Genomic DNA, 20,870 nt, shown 5'->3' on the forward strand with positions numbered 1-20,870 from the left:
TGACCATGGGTCAACCGTGCCTTGACCATGCGTCAATCGTGACCTGCCCATGGGTCAATCTTGGGTTGACCGTGGATCAGCCTTAGCTTGACCGTGGATCACAGCCTTGACTTGACATGGGTGTTACGTATTCCCGTTGGATTCTAAGAAAATAAACGAAAATTATTTATTTTTCAGAAATGCAAGGAAACACGGTTCCATGAAGTTAAGAACGAGATTCGAGATTTTTGGGAAGCCGAATGGAGTTATAGCCGTCGAGCGGCAGCCGACTACAACATGACTTGCCGTTACCAGGTTGAGTTGACATCCTCGATTTTCCGTTCACGGTAACTTCACGACTTAAATTTGGAGGATCAATCGATCTCCGGGTGTATCGGTTATTTTCAATTTGCTTACCACTTTTCCTGGATGCTTCGGAGGAAGATATTCTGCTCTGCACTCGGATTATCGTCCTTCTCTAGGCCGAAACAACGAGAGCGCCCTTGAATCCACAGGTGGTCAGAAACGAAGATTCTCGTACAAAATGTTCGAATAAAACTCTCAAATAAAATATAGAAATTCACTGGATACAGTTCTTTAAAATATATGCTCTCGATCACTGATGAAATACTGAACACTTGAATGAAATAGAATTTATATATTATTTTAAGGATTTCACGCGTCGGATGCAGAAACAATCGACTAGAGCCATATCGTCAGTCATTCTGAATCGTTATGATGATTCTCGTGGGGTTCTGAGTGGAGACAGCAGTATTAGCCGTCGGTGATCACTCGTCGTCTCGGCAAAATTATCGTAACAATTTTAACGAATGCCGGATGAATTTAGTATTCGGAATTTATTATTTTAAAAGGGATAGGGAAAATCAGGTGAGCCATTATCTGCGAGTGGACAATCCAAGCAATAAAGCCACCCGTGACCGAAACTCGAAGACAATTAATTGTCTGACATTTTTCACTTTAATGAAAATCGGATTAACTTGGCAAACTACCCCCTGTGCGGGAAAAGCGGCAAGACAAGTCACCAAAATTTCGACTAAGTAATAGCCGTCTATTTGTCAAGAAACCTTAGAATATCCATCCCCAGCCTAGAGGCCGCAGATGAACAATTCGAAGGATTCAACACTGACGGTGATTTTAAGGAAAACACCTTGTGCACTGAATAAACTTTACTAAATTAATTTCACTGTGTTTATTTCACTTTAAATAAAATGGATTGACAATTTTGTTAAAATAACACGATCAGTTCGCGGAGCTACTAGTCAGTTCTTTCTGCACCGCGGAAATCCAATCGATTTCGGTTTAATTGGGTTTATTTAAGTTTCAAAGTTATTTCTGTGTTTTAATATTTTATGAAAATCCAGAGGGGGGTTCCATTTTGAATAAAACGAACTTTAAGTTCCAAACTCTATAGGAGACTGGAACAAAATTCGGTGAAGCTTGCTATAAGCTTATTACCATTGATAATCGAAGTTATTAATTCACCAAGTTGCTTGAAGAGCAAGAGGATACCGTTCTGAACGAACGCGGAGAGACAAATGTTCTAAAGGAACAACGATAGGATTCTTCTGTTCAGAAGGAACAGCTACGAGGGTACTGACTACTACTGTAGACTGACGACTGTAGACTGTCGACTGCAGACTGCAGACTGTCGACTGTAGCTCCGAGATCTTTTCGTCTCGACTAAAAGGTTGCGCTCGATTGCGCAGGTGCGACAGGTGCACCGTGGTGGGGCCATGAAGCCAATAGGATGCTGGTATCCTCGGTGGAGAAGAACAGTTCCACCTCTTTTGTAATTTTCTGTATGTAGGAGAGAGATAGTACATAGTTGTCTCTTTCTGTTGCATTGGCCATAATGCGTTCGGCTGCTTGCAAGTAAATTGCTAGTAACTTGTAGTTTACAATATTAAAAGTATTGTGACAATATTTCTGTTTTACATATAATTTTCTCTCTCTTTTGAAATGTCGATGACATAGATCGGACAATTTTTAGTATTTTTACGTTTCTTTTCAATTTTTCATTGTAAATTTAATTATTTTGTTAATATTCTTGATCACGATAAATGCCTTTGTTTTCGTTTCATGTTTGAAAGAGTCACACAACTGCTGAGATCCGGAAATTTAGTCTCTTTTTGGAAACTCTAGAATTTTAGGAGATCTGACATATTTTCGCGAGCACTTTCCTCGTTGCCGCAGCTCCTCACTTGCCTCAACATGACGGGCCAACTCGTCTAAAATTTTAAGTAGTTTTGTATTTGTTTTGTATTTGTATTTGTGGGCTCCTTACTGGTCCCGAATTAATAGAGTTTAATTATTAAGATTTGTTAAGCAGAAATATCAAGGTGGCAAATACTGTTACGCCCTCCCTACGATATATCTTTTCTCTTTTGTTCTTTTGTTAGCCTTGTTGAGACAAAATAGCAGTTTTCTCAGTTATTGCAGAGCTCGATCGCTCATAAATTTACTTTATTTCGCATTTATCGTTCACATTGAATGTACCGTGGGCTCCTTATTGGTCCCTAATAATTATTTCATTTATAATAATAAATTTATTTAATGCCTAAAGGTGGTTAGGCGGCGTGCTGAGTTGAATTTGGAGTGAGAATTTCCGTGGTTCCCGGTAGCTTAGTTGGAAGAGTGCCCGGCGCGTAACTGGGAGACCCGGGTTCGAATCCCGGCTGGGCGGATCGGAATTTTTTCTCTCTAAATTTTAATTCTATTTGAATTTATTTAATGCCTAAAGGTGGTTAGGCGGCGTGCTGAGTTGAATTTGGAGTGAGAATTTCCGTGGTTCCCGGTAGCTTAGTCGGTAAGAGTGCCCGGCGCGTAACTGGGAGACCCGGGTTCGAATCCCGGCTGGGCGAATCGGAATTTTTTCTCTCTAAATTTTAATTCTATTTGAATTTATTTAATGCCTAAAGGTGGTTAGGCGGCGTGCTGAGTTGAATTTGGAGTGAGAATTTCCGTGGTTCCCGGTAGCTTAGTTGGAAGAGTGCCCGGCGCGTAACTGGGAGACCCGGGTTCGAATCCCGGCTGGGCGGATCGGAATTTTTTCTCTCTAAATTTTAATTCTATTTGAACCTCCTAAATTAAGCTAAATTAAGCTCTCTTAGAATTCTTTAATGCCTAAAGGAGGTTAGGCGGTGTCTGAGATGAATCCCACAAAAATCAAAAAAAATTTTTTTGAAAAAAATGGCCAAGTCCACGTTTTAATGCATTGTGTTTTGCACAATTTCTTTAACTCCACTGGTTTCAAAAAATGCTAAAAATGAAAAAGAACGCCAAGCTTGTATAAATAAAATAAAAAAAAAAGTTCAAAAAAAGCGTCGGGACCAACGTACTTGGCGCGGTTTCTGAAAAACCCCCATGAGATGAGAGTTGATAATCACTGTAGATATAGGTCCTACATTATAAGATTAGGTTGAGCCTCTGTTCCCGGAAAAAAACATCATTGGTGCCTCACTATAGCAGACTTATTGATCTGTGGAAACCTCATTATCCAATGGTATAACTTAAATTTCCCTGATCCCAGGCTTGCACTTCTGGACAACTCTGGGTCTAATCCATGAAGGAATTCTGACTGATTGGAATAAAATATATAATCATCTCATAATCTGTAAATATCTCCGGCGGTAATATACTTTCTGATCCTGAAGTGTGATTCAGGATGCAGAACTTTCTAAGCTAAGTCCACGTTAGTATGGAAAACCGCGCCAAGTACGTTGGTCCCGACGCTTTTTTTGAACTTTTTTTTTATTTTATTTATACAAGCTTGGCGTTCTTTTTCATTTTTAGCATTTTTTGAAACCAGTGGAGTTAAAGAAATTGTGCAAAACACAATGCATTAAAACGTGGACTTGGCCATTTTTTTCAAACATTTTTTTTTTATTTTTGTGGGATTTCAATCATTTTTCCAAACCAAAAGAAAGAAACTTCTAGCATCTAGGCTCCCAGACCAAGTTACGTAACACCCGACTTATGTCACAAAAAAAGACCCCAGTTAATATGACAGATTATTTGGATTTACTTTGCTCTAGGAATAGAAGATAAATGTCCTTAGAGTTTCTTGGCCATCGCATTTTGGAAACGGTCAAATCATCAACATGTATCCACTCAGTCTTTTTACCTCTCAAAACACCACTATAATGGTCTTTGCTTTGGACTTCACCATGTAATACAGCACTATTGACACAATACCACTTCCCACAAACATTAACTGTAGTTGTTGGGACGGCTTTCAACTTCCATTTGCTGGTCTTATGTCTGATATTTTTACTAGTGAATGAAAAAATGTTCAATTTGATAATCAATACTCCATTTGCATTAGTAATCTTCGTTTTTCGTGCAATTTCCGTAATTTTCCCACAATTATCACAATATTGATGGATGTCATGCCATTTCGCCAACGATTTTTCCATTAAATCATTCAAAGGTACAGGTTCTTTCATGCCCATCCAATAATAAAGTTACCACAACATGAGTCTCTTTATAAGTTTTCGTATAACCACATACTTTACATCGATTAAGATGTGTCACTTCGTGTTGCATATGTTTCTGAAATTCAATTATTTTTTCACACAAATTCTCTAGGAATATCACTGGATCCTTCTCCGAATTCTGACGAAATTGAGTACCAGCAAATCCTATTATGTTAACAGCACTCAATGCTTTCAATCCTTTTTTATATTCTCGATGAAGTTCATTCATCACTGTACCTTCATCATCAGGTGTGAACAACAAGGTTTGGCATAATATTGGGGAGTGAAATATGCATTGTATGATATGCATTTGCGTAACTAGACCCGCCACCAGAATTACATAGGCCGTGGACAGATGGAATGTTAATGAATGTTGTCTTCTCGACTTGTGTTTCTTCTACAGATCCACTTTCGAAAGCCCATTGGGTATCCCATACCTTGTGCCAGTATTTATCGGGCAGCGGAATTTGTCCCATTTCAGGTCTATATTTCGCATTGCGTAAACTTAAACCCTGGCTTTTATGTATTGTAATTCCATAGCTCAGGCAGATTGGAAACTGTCGCCTCGAAATGAATGCACCACTCATAATTTCAAATTTCACTTCCAAACGTTCAATTGCATATTCTTGCCCAGATTCCAATTTTATGGTGATAGAGTGGATGTATTCTTTTGCCTTATCAATGGATTTAGTGATGGATGTTACAACTCCAATTGTTCCATTAAGTAAACCGATGGTCACATCGATGTTTCGTGTTAACATGATTGTGGCTCCAATTTTGATCGTTATGATTTTCGCTAATCCAGCAGATGAACGGTCATCCTTTTCTGTCTTGTCCATAATTTTCATTGCTTTCTTCCTCAGGCGGAAGTCGCGACAGTCTACTGAATCTTCAGCGACAAGTACTATGTCTTCTGTATGAATTTCTTCCAACATTATGGTATTCAAACATTCGCATTGTTTACGTGTTGCTAGTAAGCACACCGCATCTGGTGGCAAATTTCTTATGTACAGAGCTAGAAGAGATGATGCGATTTGAAGTTTTCGATGAGCTGATGTCAAGTTTCCGCGTTTCCAACAATGCAACGTCTTCAGCTGTCATACTACCAACCCTTAAACGAGATAAAAGATTTCCATAGACTTTATCCTTTTGCTGACGCATATTGATTGTCAACTCATCATAGCTGAATAAATCGATCCAAAGATTGACACTACACATAGATCCCAACCGTTTCTCGACTTCATTTGATGGGATTTTCATATATGGTGGATCTTGACGAAGAGGGGGTAATTGTAACAAATCTCCGAACACGAGAATATGTTTTTTACCGAACCATCCATCAGTCTGTTCGAATGTATCAAATATTTCCATGAGTCGTTGGTTGATGTACATCAAGGTAGTATTAGACACCATTGATATTTCATCAATGATGATGAGCTTGACGTCTTGCATCTGTTCACGCATTAGTTTCAATAAATCATCGGATAATTGCTTATATTTTGGGGTATCATCATGTTCTATTGGAAGTTGGAAGTATCTGTGAATAGTCAATCCATTGACATTATAAGCTGCAATACCTGTGGGGGCTGTACCTGCAGTCTGTCCATTCAACTCTTTAGCGATCCATGTTCGAATGACCTCAATTAAGAAGCTCTTTCCTGTGCCACCTTCACCGCTGATATAAAGGCGTAATATTTCCTCCTTGGTAGTCAAAATATGTTTCACTTTTTCGAATATTCTCTTTTGATCAACATTCATTTGGGATATCATGGCATCCAAATCTACACTCTCTGTTACTTTTTCATCAATATCATGGAATTCTTTCATAGCCATTTTGCCTTCCTTTGGATCATTCCCAACTTGTATACCAGGTGATTGCGTTATCCCTTCATTAGGTTTTTCCAGTTCATCCCGAATTTTCTCGGAAATGTAATCTATTCCTCTTTGGAAATCTTCCATTTGTTTGGAATATTCACAAGCCTCTCTCAGGGACTCTTTTTCATTTTCAAATGCATCAGTATAAGTTGGAAAGCCTCTTTTCAACTCGTCTGTATCTCTCCATGGTTTGAACATGAGTAGTAACGCGAAGAAATATTTCTCAGGTTCAGTATTGATATCGTTTCTCCAGTGATTGATCAAATAACCTCGTTCACGTCTTTTCAAGAATCACGAAGAACCCAGAGTGTAGTGTATTCCACACCTTTCTTCCTTTTGAAAGATCATACCACTTGCAAAATTCGTAAAGACTATAGACTCGAGCTCTTTTGGTCGATTGGGATAATGATCATCAATCAGTGATGGACAAAATATATCTGTAGATTCTTTGTCTAGCTTAGCAATTTCGTCGTGATTTTTTACTTTTCGATTCCTTACCATCCTTACATCCAACCACTTAATAGTTGTGTTAGAGTCTGTTCCGTATAAAGAAATTGACAACAGCGTATCGGAGGCTTCAAGAGCTCCGATTTCTCGATTGTGGAGAGCCCGCATTCCAATATTCCATAATTTTTGCCTTACAGTTTTCGTTGACGTTGCTTCCTTTATAACTGTTGAAGACTTCGAAACTTCATATTTCGTTGAATATTTCGTGCAGTATTGTGTCAAGAGTGATGATGATTCTCCAATGAACTGGATATCCATATTTCCTTCCCATGCCATGAGAATAGCAGGGTTGTAATCATTAATTTCTTTTTCGGTTCGTGGAAGATCATAAAATCTCGATTTAGTTTTGAGCTTCTTTCTTCCAGCAATTGAAATGGCAGGATCCCGGAGGATGAATGTGTCGGTTACAGGGCGAGGAAAACCAAATAGACATTTCTTTGTTATTTTCCCAGACTTTTCCTTTCGTGTGCGTAAGCAGTAACTGTTATGTTTATGATTTTGATGTGTGATAACTCGGCGATGTAAAGTCGGTGAGATTTTTGGACTAGGCGTTTTACAAGTCACATATTTCACTATAAATTCTGCCACTTCTTCATTTGAATTAATCCCAACAATTGGTGCGTCTTTGACCCACACTAATAAATGGAAATGCTGAATGCCTCGGCCTTGATATTCTCTGCGCCAAAAATAATGCTCAATTTCACCGATAGGATGACTATCTGATTGGAGAAAATCGAGTAAAGCGTGGAATTTCATATCAAGAAATCGAGACACTGAAACGGGATCCGCTGCAATGACTTCACCATCAGATAATTTCTCCAAATACGGCGTATTGATTCTGCGGATATATAAGACTAAATCTTTCCAATGCCATTCTGCAGGACTAACTGTGAAGAACCATGTAGCAGGTCCATAGTGTCTAGCCATGCACTTCAAATTATTTCGGGGTTTTCGCCAGTATTGTTCAGAATTACGAAGCCGTTCGAAAATTGTGTTCATGTTCCCTTCCACATCTCCCGTTTGTATTCCCTCAAGATATCCCCCAGCTGTATATTTTTGCCTTGGATTTGTCAAGTGCAATGTGTGATAGATACCACTGTTGATTTTCCTTATATTAGTGTTATTCAGAAGATAGAACAAATACTGTTGATTCAAACGGAAACGTGCTGTCCTTTGAGCAAAGACGCGTTTTTATATACTCCTGATCCGTAAGAGTGTCGTTACGTTCTTCCCATTGCCCATTTTGTCCGTATGGGTATAAAGCTGGAAAACATAGTAAATCTAATTGTTGCATATTATAATTCAGTGGTACGTCTCGTACTTTTTTCATTTGATATAAATTACATGCAGTATCATTCACTCTTTTGTCATGCATAGGATAAATCGTGTATTGTTCAAAACATGACGTTCGATTCAAAATTTGAGTCAACATGGGAGATTCATGAGCACTTTTTTTATTGAGAGATGGTGGTGATTGAATACAAATGTCTTCTTTTTCTTCATTATCATTGTTCAAAGATTGATATGCTTTCTCATTGATCACATCAAGGCCTGCTCCGTCTATTGCCGGTGAATTTTCTGTCAGTTCTCCTCTATTATTTGTTGGAGGGCAAAGACCTTTATTTGCAGCATTATTCTCTGCTTTGCCTTGGTTATCTTCAACGTCGGATTGACATTCACAATTATCTTCTGTATCACTTTCTCCTGACTCAATTGGATACTCAACATCATCAGCTATTAACAATTCCATCAAATTTTGAGCTGATTCAGGCAGTTTAATATTCGCATAGAGCGGATTATTACGTTGCAACCATTTGAGGGCTGTGAATACTTTCTCCAGATTGACTAGGTTTTGCCAAACGACCTTAGCTTTGTTGGGGATTCCTCGAATCAAAATGTACAGTTGGTGATCTTTATTAATGGGATCAGTTGTTGAAGCTATTTTCTCCAGAATTTCTGAAATTGGTAACGGTAAGTGAAATGTTTGTCCCACCAATTTCTGGACTCGCATGGAATGTGGTATATTTCTCTTTTGAATGGTTCCCGCTCTTTGTACAACTTGAAATACCTTCGCTCTCTGGATGAGTATTTTCTCGTAATCATTCAAATTCTTCATTTCATCTGGAACATCACCAACATTATTATGATTCAATATACAAGTTGGTGGTAATTTATTTTTGCGCAATTTCGCTAAACAATAATCACATATATAGTCGCTCGAGAGAGACGTATGCTCCTTTACAAAATTCTGTAAGTCTTTCCAATACTTCGATGGTATCGGACTATGTAATCTATTAATTACTCTAAGGCAACTTTTCGGATACAATTTTTGGCACGATATACATGCGTATTCAGCCATACCTCGTTTGTTCATGGCTAAGAATGCACTTTTATACTTTGACTGTATTTCATCTTCATCTAAATAATCGATTCCTATCGAACGTGTGTCGAAGGATTGCCCTGATCTTTTCATCTCATTCGAGATCTGTCTCAATTTAGTTAGGTTCATTGAATCCAGAGCGTTATCCAAACTTTCTACCTTTTTGAATGTTTCATCGAGTTTATACAAGAGTCTTTTAACATTCCTCACGCTTGGAAAGTGAGATGATAGCATCTCCAAAGAAGACAATAATGAGTCACATGGATTTTGTTCAAGGTAACAATGGACCGGATGTCCTAACTTGTCTTCTGAATGTTTTGGAAAACAACGTTTCAAAAATTCTGGGAAAGTACGGAATTTTTGCGCTGCCAAAGTTTCGAGAAACTTTTGGTAATCTCCTACTAAGCTTTCATCCTGCTGTACTTTACAATACTCATTGCATGTCCATTGTGTATATTTTCTTCTATTTCTCACCAGGGGTAAGATATTTATTGCGTGTCCCTTTAGATTCATTTCAATTTTGAATTCCTTAGGGATCTTAAACACGCATATCATTTCGGAAAAGAAGGATTCTGTCGATGCTGTATGCCTCGATTTTCCACAAGGATCAACTATTTTATTTCCATTTTTATTACCATTCCTCTCAGTAAGACGATGGTCTGCATTTCTTCGAAGTGTATCCGCCCAACGATTCAAATCCTTCAAGTAATTTTTTCGTTGTTCCACACACCATTTTACTATCTTTTGGGCTTCTAGCTTACTTTCAGCGTGAACAGTTCCGTCAATTTTGCTGATTACCTTTGTCAATTCTTCTACATATTGCTCATCACAAACTTTAGTTGGAATTCTTTCTGGCTTTGCTTTATGATCCGTACAAGTACCTTTCTTCACGATAAATGAAGTTGAAAAATTTTTGTTGGTTTGTTCAGGCACTTCCCTGTGCTTTTCTTTGAATGCAACTTTTCTTGGCTTTAAATGGGTAAGATTTCTGCGTTCTTCTTTGCTTGAAATATCTTTTCTCTTAGAGAAATATCATTCTTCTGAACTGTGGCCGATTCGGCAATCTCTTTAGCTCTATTCCTATTCAAATCATGCAGCAATGTCTGAGAACCGATCTCTTCACATGACATGATTAACTGACTCTGGGTAGAATATTCGTTAAAATCATTTATTCTCTTTTTATCTATATGTGAAGATGAAGATAGCTTCTCCGTCCTTACGCTATCAACACAATGAGTAATTTTGGAAGCCTTTTTGTCCCTACAGCAACGTACTTGATATGCTGTCCGTTCTTTTAGTTGAATTTGATGTAGCGATAAGAGTGTCGGTGGATTGGAATTGGAGGTATGAGGAAATTGGATGATCTTCATTGCCTGAAACATATTGATCAGGTGTTCACGCATCAGTGAGTAATCATATTCGATACATTCCGGTTTTTCCTTAAATAATAACGATACTGCAAACGCTACGGCAAACACACCACAGTCAACGTGATTCAATTGGTTTTGTACTGATATGAATCGTACAGAATTATCCGAGATACTAAAGAAGGGTTAAAGAGCGCGCAGAAATTTTTTGTGATCGTCATGTAATGAGCGCCTATTCAATGTCATAAATGAAAATATTCTTACCATCATAGAAAGAACATACCCAATGTCCATACTCTCCTTTCTGTTCATCATCATTACTATATAGAATCTGAATATTTTTTTTCCCAAGAGGTATGGGTGCAATTCGCTCGGGCCTCTGTATGAATAATGTATCTTGATGACAATAATCGGAATAATTCGATAATAACTTCTCAAAAAATTCCATGTGTTCATTTTTGAGTTGTTCACATCTACGAATTATTTCTATCCACTCTAGACCAAGCGGCGAAACCTGCACCCCACACCCCTTGCTGGCTCGGCGACGTTTTTTGATTGGGGGTTCTTTGTCTTTGGACTTTGTAAATGATGTTTTTTTGAAAACGCGTTTAGATTGAGATTTTCCAATGAAACGCACATCGCCAGCGTTATTGTCATCATCAACCTCCAACGCGTGTGAATGATTCTTATCTCCTTGCAATCCGCCGTCAGCGGTCTGACTTTGATCAATATACTGCGGAAGACTCTGATGATTCTTTACAATGGTTTGCTGGTCATTCAATTGCAGATTCTCTTTATTTTCTTCTAGAAATGATTTGAATTCCATTTCTTTATGAGTGGATTGGTGGGTTTTTTGGTGTGGCCGGAATTTGCACTGAAGAATTTTTGAGAACTGGGAACTTAGAGATTTTTCCACTATCAAAGATGTGCAATAAATGCTCTCACATTCTTAAAGCATCATATGTTATTGATCCAGGGTTTTCCCCAAACGCAATCGATACGGCAAACGCTATTGCAAAAAGCCCACAGTTATACATATTTTGCTGTTGTTGAACTTTACAGAACTTCACGCCCAGTATATCAATTGGATAGAATGGGTACAAGAATTTCAAATATTGAATATGTTTTGGATCGAGTTTGCGTCTATTATCAGAATCATAAATATAGATAGAATTTCCGTCGTAATATGTACAAATCCAATGTCCATTACGCATTTCTCCAGCGTCTTCATCTGAAAAATTTCCACTCATACTATGCAACAAATGTACATGATGCTCACAGGGATTGATCGGTTCCATAAAACCCGGTAGTTGGAATTTCCAAGATTCTCGGAATTGGAATTGGAATTGTTGATGTAATAATTGCGCAAAGTAGTCAATCTCATCATCAGATAACCAACCTTCTCGTCCCCTTGTTAATATTAAATTACGATTGAACAAAGGCATGATTAAATAAACCAAAACTATTAAGTCTTAAAATTTATTCGATTTATTCAATTTATTTAGTCACTCTTGGTGAATGAAATTCTACACACTTAACAATAATACTGTTACACATTAACGTCCAATGAATTGATAAACACAGCTTGTGAATAGCTGAAGATGTTATAGCAACATCTGTCTCTCTCAGCTTCAATGAGCTGAGAGAGACAGCTTGCGAAAGCTGAATAAGAAATGATAACAGCTTAGAGAAGCTGAAAACACAGCTTGTGAAAAGCTGAAGATCAGGAGAACAACAGCTAAGAGGAGCTGAATATGTCAACAACACAGCTGAGAAATAGCTGAACAAACTGTACAGCTGATTGAAAGCTGACAAGAGCTAGAAGAGCTACGAAAGAGCTGAGAGTTGAGAAAAGAATAGGCAGAAGTTGCTCTTTGGGATGAAGCTGCCAGAAATAAAATAACAAATAAATAATAAAATGAAATGAAATAATGAATTGAATGAGAACAGTAAAGTAAGAAAGATGAGAAAAAAAGAAAACTGAAGGAAGAATAAAGAAGAAAAATACGAAATAGTATGCGATTTGATGAGAGAAAACTGAAAGGATGGAAAAGACAAAGGAAGAATTCGAAGAAAAAGATATTACTGATGAAGAAAATAAAGATAGTAAATTAAAAATATAGGTTAGAAACCTGAATCACCTCGGCTGGGGATAGAAAACGTAATCAGATCACCTACAATAAAAACACAATACATAAATACAAAAAAAACAATGAATATTTCTTGGGTTGACAATGAACTGAAATAATCATTTTTTTCTCATTTATTTACAAAATAAATCTTACTCTAACACAACCAACTGAAGTATCACAGAACACGTGAATCATCAATCAAGAGTCGCCGTCAGTCGATTCTGAAATCAATTTACAGCGGCATCTGACGTTGTAAATCTTCTTAATTTTTCTGTAAAACTTCTGCATTCCCTCGAAATGCGGAAGTTTTACAGAAAATTTTTGTTTCACAAAATGCGTCGAAAAAATGATTCGGGGCCAGAAAAAATATTAAGGCCCGTCCTCGCCGTAATTTTTTTAAATTTTTTCCCTAGATTTCCCCATTCCCAGAGATTATTTGTGATCTTGCGCCTATACCGATAACAATCTATAGAAGTTATAAAAATATATAATTTTGAAATGAAATGGAAGCGTATTAGTGCCGCCAGGTGGAAAATTAGGTCTCAAAGGGGTTTGATATGCCATAAATTTATAATGATGTCAATAATGTGGAGCTCACCAGTCCCTAGATCTCATGATCCCGATCATGGTTACTAGGGGGGATCTAGGGTATAATGAGCTCCACATTATTGACATAATTATAAATTTACGACATATCGGTATATTTAGACACTAATAGCACTTTTCTTTGCGTGATTATCCTCAGATTAAACATTTTGTGTTTTTTTCAAAGCGATTTTTTCTGGATTAGATTTTGGCATTTTTCTTCGGAGACAGAAATGTCGATAAAACAATTGAACCACAGTCGGCAAGAGAGGGTGAGGGGCTCATCTGCTTTACCGATATTTGTGTTTCCGAACAAACATGCCAAAATCTAATCCAGAAAAAATCGCTTTGAAAGAAACACGAAATGTTTAATCTAAGGATAATCCCGCAAAGAAAAGCGCTATAGAAATCTTTCATTTCATTTAAAAATTATATTTTTTTATAACTTCTATAGATTGTTATTTGTATAGGCGTAAGAAGACAAATAATCTGAGGGAATGGGGAAATCTAGGGAAAAAATTAAAAAAAATTACGGCGAGGACGGGCCTTAAACCAAAAGTTCCCAGGGCATAAGTCGTGAAATCCATTGATACAATTGGTTAGGTACTATCCTTCAAAAAAAACTTTCAAAGTTTTTTCTCCAAAATTTTCAACAGAAAAAATTTCAATAGAAAAATTTAATAGAATTTCAAAATCCATGAATTTTTCCTATAGAATATCTGATAGAAAACGCGCAAAAAACAAATAGAATTTTGACAGAAAATCAATAGGATTCCTATAGAAATTTTATAGAAATCTTATAGAACTTCTATAGAATGGTCATAGAAACCCTATTGAATACCTATAGAAATCCTATAGAATTCTAATAGTATTTCTATTAAATTTTTTCATACGTGAAAACGAAATGGAAAATGACAAATTAAAAATTGAAAAGAAAAAATAATTGAAAATTAAAAACTCTCGACGAAAAACTAGAACTGATTGACTAATTAAAAACGAAGTGCAAAATGACAAATGGAAAAAAAAATAAAAGCTCGAAAGAGAAATTTGAAATATTTTAGACGGGCTGGAAATATTGTTTGCAATGGAATAAACAGTCAAGGAGATACCAATGTTTTCATCTGTGTGTATCCCCCAACTTTTTTCTAGTATTTCTTCCGTTCTAAACAACATTTCCAACCCCTCTGAAATGTTTCAAATTTCTCTTCCGAGCTTTTATTTCTTTTTTTTCCGTTTGTCATTTTCCACTTCGTTTTCAATTTGTCAATTTTTATTATGTAAGAAGATAGGGAGAAAATAAAGATGATAAAAAATGGGAAAGGAGATAAGAAGAAGACAATGGGAACAAGGGACACAGAGGAATTATTTGACGAGAGATTTTACAAGGTCCATTGTTTTATTTTCAATAATCTGCACAATCTCCTTCTGGTCTTCATTTTTCCTTGAACACATTTTGTTGTCAATTACTTAAATAGTAATTCATATTTGATTACTTCACATTTTAAATCACATGTTCCTATTTTTTAAAGTTTTTCTTAAAATAATATTTTTACAAAGTTACGTTTTAGACTCTACATAAACTCCTTCACATTTTATGTTTAACAGACTTTATATTTTAAATCACATGTTCTTATTTTTCAAAGTTTTTCTTAGAATAAACTTTTAACCAAGTTACGTTTTAAACTCTACATAGATTAATTGACATTTTTTTCAGGTTCAATCATAAGAAATATTTTATATTATTTCATATCACATTTTTGTTTTTACTTTAAAGCTAAGATAAAACTAGTCACGTACGAGTCACAGCCCATAAAAACTAGTCAGTTTAATTTGTACTTTTTATCTTATATTTTGAGTATTGAAGAATAGGAATCTGTAACAAAAAAAGAAATTATTATTAGTCATTATTATGGCCTCATTGGTATTGGAAAAAATAAAAGTAAACTCACCATGAGAACCGAAGAAGTTAGTGAGATAGGGACCGTAGAAGGAGAAGAAGAGTTAATTAATCTCTATAAAAGAAGTTGAAGGAAGCCCCTCCTCCTCCACGAGAAGTCCTGTTTTGATAATAACGTCCTTTCCAATAGCTAGATGGAAAAAGATTAAAGTGAAGATAATTTTGTGATGATATCTCTGAATCTTGAAGAGATAGCGATATTTTTATAGAAATCTTATTTGTAGAACAGAAATAAAACTACAAAAATGGTCCTTATAAAAATGGAGCTATCTCCCTTAGATTCTATGATATTTCAGTAGAAATTAAAGCCCATACCGAGCGTTTCTCTCCCCCAAGAACCTCCCAGCTCTGCGTCTGCCCCTAGCAACACCTCTGCCCCTCCCTCTTGGAGCAGGCTCCAGAGGATCCTGAGCCGGTTGAGCAGCATTGCCTCGTTCGAGACGCACCTGCCTCTGCAGATCAGCAAGCTGTCGACCAAGCTGCTCTACGTGTTGGAGCAGAACATCACGATCTGGATGATGATGTGGGACAGGATTCTCTTGATCCATAGGTGGTGGTGGTGGAGGCTGGCCTCGTGGTGGCGAACGTGGAAGTGGTGGTGCGCGCTGAAAGAGAAAAAATGAATAAAATTTTGTTTCAACACTTTATCTCTGAATCTAAAGGAAATCACATGTTTTATAAAGGAGGCAAATTTTTCAACAAAATCTTTTTTGTAGATCTCATTCTGTTCTACAAAAAAGGTTTTTACAGAAATTTTGTAATCTCATCCAGATTCCAAGATATTCATCAAACAAAATCATCCATCATAGAAGATATTTTCATTACAATATTCAAATAAGAAAATTCAGTAACGACGTCATGAACGAGTATAAATTTAATTTCAGGCTGTGTTTTTAATGGATATCTCGAAATCTAATGAAGATTATTCATTAAAAATTCAGCCTGGGGTTCAACTCATGCTCATTAGTCTCATTTCTACTGAATTTCAATATCTACACGTACGACAATTTTCAATAGGAAACCCTAAATAATTCTATATGAATTTCTATAGAACTTCAATTGGATTTTCTATACGTTTTTTGTCGTTTCTATTGACATGTTCGATAGGGAATATTGAATAGAAAAATGTCAATAGAAAAGAAAAAGTCAATAAAATTTCATTTTTCTACCGATTTTTTTCGTCTTAAATTTGCTAAGTTTTTTCAATCATTTTTCATTTTCTTCTCTTCAAAAAAATCGAATGGGAAAACTTAGAAAATTGAAGCCAAAAAAATTCTATAGACAACGAAATTCTAAAAAAATTTACGATAGAATTTCCTATCGAACACGTCAAAAGAAACGGCAAAAAATGTATAGAAAATTCAATTTTAAAAATTTCTATTCTATTCAAGATTTTCATACGTATACAAGTATTTATACATCATATGATGTAATGAAAATATTATTAATGATTTTGTTTGCAGAAGTCTTGGAAGTGTGGAGGTTGTGTTCACTATTTAGGTGGATGAGTTGATGGTGATTAGAGATCAGTTTTTGGAGAATATCTCAGAATATGGACGAGATGACGTAATTTTTTATGGAGCATTTTTTTGTAGAATGAAATAAGATCTACAAAAAATATCCCAACCAAAATTTCACTATCTCGTGTCGATTCAGAGATTATTAATCAAAAACTAATTTCCAATCGAATCAATTCATCCTGATACACAATTTCACACTGAAGTTCACTCTTAAATTAATCCTCACAGTTCTTTATTTTATTTTATCGATTTAAGACAGATTTTTTTTATTTTTCATTTTTCAAAAATAATTATTTATTTTAATTTATCAATTGAAGAACGATATTTTATTTTCTCGCGATTTTTCGGAACTAATTCACATAATTCTCCCTCTCACATTCTGACAAATAAACCTCACAAAAATCATGGTCGAACATTAAGTGAATTTCCCCCCCTGAAAACATGTCCAATAAACAAAGCAGATAACCGAATTTGCTCTCAATATTAACGCGGATAATTTAATGGATTAATTAATATTTAGAAACTTACCAGACCGTCGTTATCCTCGGCAAATGCCGGAGCTGGTTTGTTGGCGTCCTTGTCGGCCATGTTGATGGGTTGTAAGAATGAGGGAGGACCCCAAAGTACAAACTAAATAGAGGCTCATTTCAACTTACTTTAGTCTATCCTCTTCAGCGTAAGTTCCGTAGATCACCACCATTTTAACTAGCCAATGGCCAATCACGAAATCGCATAAAGATGATGTACACTTGCCGAAAAAAGTTCTGGGAGTAACTAGATGTCAGGTCTCTACCTGACCTGACCTGGGTGTGTTGGGTTTACACACCTTCAGGTACTTAGCCGATATAGGGACCCCCAGGTACTAGGCGACATAGGGCACTAATTAGAAAAACGACCTTAGGTACTCGATTGGAGGTCGTTAGTACATGATTGTACAGTGAGATCTACCTGAGATCTAGTTACAGATAGTTTGAGATATAGTGAGAGGTAAGATCTAGTGAGAATTACCAACTTCATAAGAGAAATGTATGCCCTAGACAGATGGATAATAATCGAAACCCGAAAAATGTGCATAATAGCTCGTTGCTATGTGCCTATCTTTGTTAATAGTCAACTAATTCAACCGATAATTGCATCAGTGGAAAGCTGATACGCGATTTATATAATGTAACTAAGACCAGTTTTTATCTAAATGATCGCGTAAATTGATTATTAAAAAAAAATAGATTGGAGGTTGTGGAGGGGGAAGTTGTGTCGTGTATAGATACTTGGTCGCTCTTGGTGATCTTTCGTGGACTTGGCCGATACGCTCCCGCGTATCTCGATTTGAGAGTGAATTTCTGTGGTTCCCGGTAGCTTAGTCAGTAAGATTGTCCGGCGCGTATCTGGGAGACCCGGGTTCGTTTCCCGGCTGGGTGAAGCGGAAATTTTTTCTCTCTAAATTCTAATTCTCTTAGAATTTTTTTCTTTAAGGCCTAAAAAAATTTATTTAATGCCTAAAGGTGGTTAGGCGGCGTGCTGAGTTGAATTTGCAGTGAGAATTTCCGTGGTTCCCGGTAGCTTAGTTGGAAGAGNTTTCTGTGGTTCCCGGTAGCTTAGTCGGTAAGAGTGCCCGGCGCGTATCTGGGAGACCCGGGTTCGATTCCCGGCTGGGTGAAGCGGAAATTTTTTCTCTCTAAATTCTAATTCTATTTGAATTTTTTTTTTCAAAACTATCATTATATTTTCCTGAAAAGAATTCTTATTATTTCAAATAATTGATTTTTCAGTTTTATAACTATAACATTTTATTATTATTATTATCATTATTATTCTTATTATTAGAGGTGTATATATACACTACTGTATATCGCCACCGTCCTTCTAACGGCAAATATTATTAAAAACTATCATTATATTTTCCTGAAAAAAAAAAAAAACATTCTAAAAGAATTTAGAATTTAGAGAGACAAAATTTCCGTTTCACCCAGTCGGGAATCGACCCCGGGCACCTTTTTTATCGTGGGCTCCTTACTGGTCCCTAAATATTTTTATTTGATTTCATTTATATTGAATTAATTCGATTATTTTTAGTTACAGGTTTGGATATCTAGCGGCGCTACGAACGAACATTACCGCAAGCAGCGACTGTCGCTGGGATTGTTGTGCGCGTGACCTAACGCAGTGTCATAGTGACACATATTTTCTCTGAGATATTTTATTTTGGGATATTTTCTATTTNCGCAAGCAGCGACTGTCGCTGGGATAGTTGTGCGCATGACCTAACGCAATGTCATAGTGACACATATTTTCTCTGAGATAAGTATTTTCAAAGTGTACATTTGTTAAGTTTCCAATGGACTTTTATTATTTTCAGCATTATTGATTTTTCTGAGGTCATGTTTTCGAGTGACCACAGGCTGTCAACGTATACGAGAGGAGTAAAATAGGTAAATATTTATTTATTGACTTTTTATATTTTTGATTATTTTTAAAGTGTTCTGTTCCTCTCCACATATTTTAATCATAAATTTTCATGATTTTACCTGCATTCATTGCTTAGATTTCAATATATTGGCTTTTGTCAAAGTGACAGGTGAGATTATGTTCCCCATGGTTCTGTTTTGACTGAGTTTATTTTGAATGGTATTGTCATATAGTTNTATTTATTGACTTTTTATATTTTTGATTATTTTTAAAGTGTTCTGTTCCTCTCCACATATTTTAATCATAAATTTTCATGATTTTACCTGCATTCATTGCTTAGATTTCAATATATTGGCTTTTGTCAAAGTGACAGGTGAGGTTATGTTCCCCATGGTTCTGTTTTGACTGAGTTTATTTTGAATGTATTGTCATATAGTCTCTCAGTTTTATTGTTTATTTTATTGAACTTTCCATTTGAATAGTTATTCCGATTAATATTTCCTTTTCTCAAGGAGAGAATAATAGCTTTATTTGCTTATGAAAAATATTTATTGAATTAAGACATTTAAATTGTCTATATTATTTGCATTGTCATTCTGAATTGATAAATCTGATGTATTTATTTATTTACTGTTATTTTCTCCTTTTTCCAGGATTATTATTTGGACATCAGAGTAACTGGCTACCTTGTGCGTAACTGTAAGTACGTAAAATTTTATATCCATATTTATATATTTTATAAGGTAGCTGAAATAGAATATGTATTATTTCATGTAAATGATTATGTTATTTTCCCTTTTCAGGAATGCACTTGAGGCATAGGAACATTAGGACGATCTGCCCTAAAGAAATGTATAAGAGTGAGGTATAATTCAGCTTATTATTGTAAATATTAGTGTCGCGAGGACGACTATGATTAAACAATATTTCTTATTAATTTTACATGCCTGTATTATATCTATTTATTTAATTTGACTCTGCAGGTCTGCAGGTTCTGAGGCTTAGGATGCTCAGGATGGGCCAGAAATAGTTATTCTGCCAAATATTAATTTATTTTTTGTGTTTGCGGGTTAACACGTGGGAATGCTCTTTGGAGAAGGACACCAATGGTCTCTCGAGCATTGGAAGGGAGTGCAGCTTAGTTGGAAGAGTGCCCGGCGCGTAACTGGGAGACCCGGGTTCGAATCCCGGCTGGGCGGATCGGGATTTTTTTTTCTCTCTAAATTTTAATTCTATTTGAATATTTTTTTTTCTAATTCTATTCTATTTTTTTTTCTAATTCTAATTCTAATTCTCTTAGAATTCTTTAATGCCTAAAGGAGGTTAGGCGGTGTATGGGGTGAATTTGAGAGTGAATTTCTGTGGTTCCCGGTAGCTTAGTCGGTAAGAGTGCNGGAGCTGGTGTTCAGCAAGTATCAGGATAGGAGTTGTTCAACTCTGAAGGATCAAGGATGCATGCTGGAATTTAAAGGCAACAGTTTGAGAGTGGTGAAATGTTTTTATAAAAATTATCTATGTTATTTACTTTTATGAAGTTTCTCATCATCAATTATATTTTTATCGAGAAAATGTAATGAGGCTGAGCTTCATACCATAGATTAATAAAATGTTATTTAACTTTACATTTCTGATTAATTTGGGGGAGACCACGTAGGAATACGTGACA

At 36.0% G+C, this 20,870-nt stretch overlaps 1 protein-coding gene and 1 long non-coding RNA gene across 2 annotated transcripts; one reads left to right on the forward strand and one right to left on the reverse strand.

Moving 5' to 3' along the window:
* Window positions 1–14,734: 14,734 nt before the first annotated feature.
* LOC107037464 (actin cytoskeleton-regulatory complex protein pan1) lies at window positions 14,735–17,386 on the reverse strand. Its single transcript, XM_015256029.1, has 4 exons — window positions 17,327–17,386; window positions 15,594–15,883; window positions 15,271–15,408; window positions 14,735–15,194 (listed from the first exon to the last, which is right to left on the reverse strand). The coding sequence occupies exons 1-3, from the start codon at window positions 17,384–17,386 to the stop codon at window positions 15,327–15,329; spliced, it is 432 nt and encodes a 143-aa protein (XP_015111515.1). The 3' UTR covers window positions 14,735–15,194; window positions 15,271–15,326.
* A 1,720-nt stretch (window positions 17,387–19,106) lies between these two features.
* Window positions 19,107–20,330, forward strand: LOC107037466. Its single transcript, XR_001460839.1, has 4 exons — window positions 19,107–19,218; window positions 19,858–19,907; window positions 20,008–20,069; window positions 20,188–20,330. It is a non-coding gene; the product is annotated as an uncharacterized LOC107037466 (long non-coding RNA).
* Window positions 20,331–20,870: the final 540 nt, after the last annotated feature.

This window comes from Diachasma alloeum, unplaced genomic scaffold (genome assembly GCF_001412515.2).
Source record: "Diachasma alloeum isolate Michigan unplaced genomic scaffold, Dall2.0 Dall_scaffold_00243, whole genome shotgun sequence".
NCBI lineage: Eukaryota > Metazoa > Arthropoda > Insecta > Hymenoptera > Braconidae > Diachasma > Diachasma alloeum.

Excerpts from the sequence above, each read along its gene's own strand:
- LOC107037464 (XM_015256029.1), bottom strand. The coding sequence starts at position 17,386 with ATGGCCGACAAGGACGCCAACAAACCAGCTCCGGCATTTGCCGAGGAT. Across the intron at positions 15,884-17,326 it reads CCGAGGATAACGACGGTCTG|CGCGCACCACCACTTCCACG; the intron begins GTAAGTTTCTAA and ends TTTCTCTTTCAG. Across the intron at positions 15,409-15,593 it reads TTGGGGGAGAGAAACGCTCG|CTATTGGAAAGGACGTTATT; the intron begins GTATGGGCTTTA and ends TTTTCCATCTAG.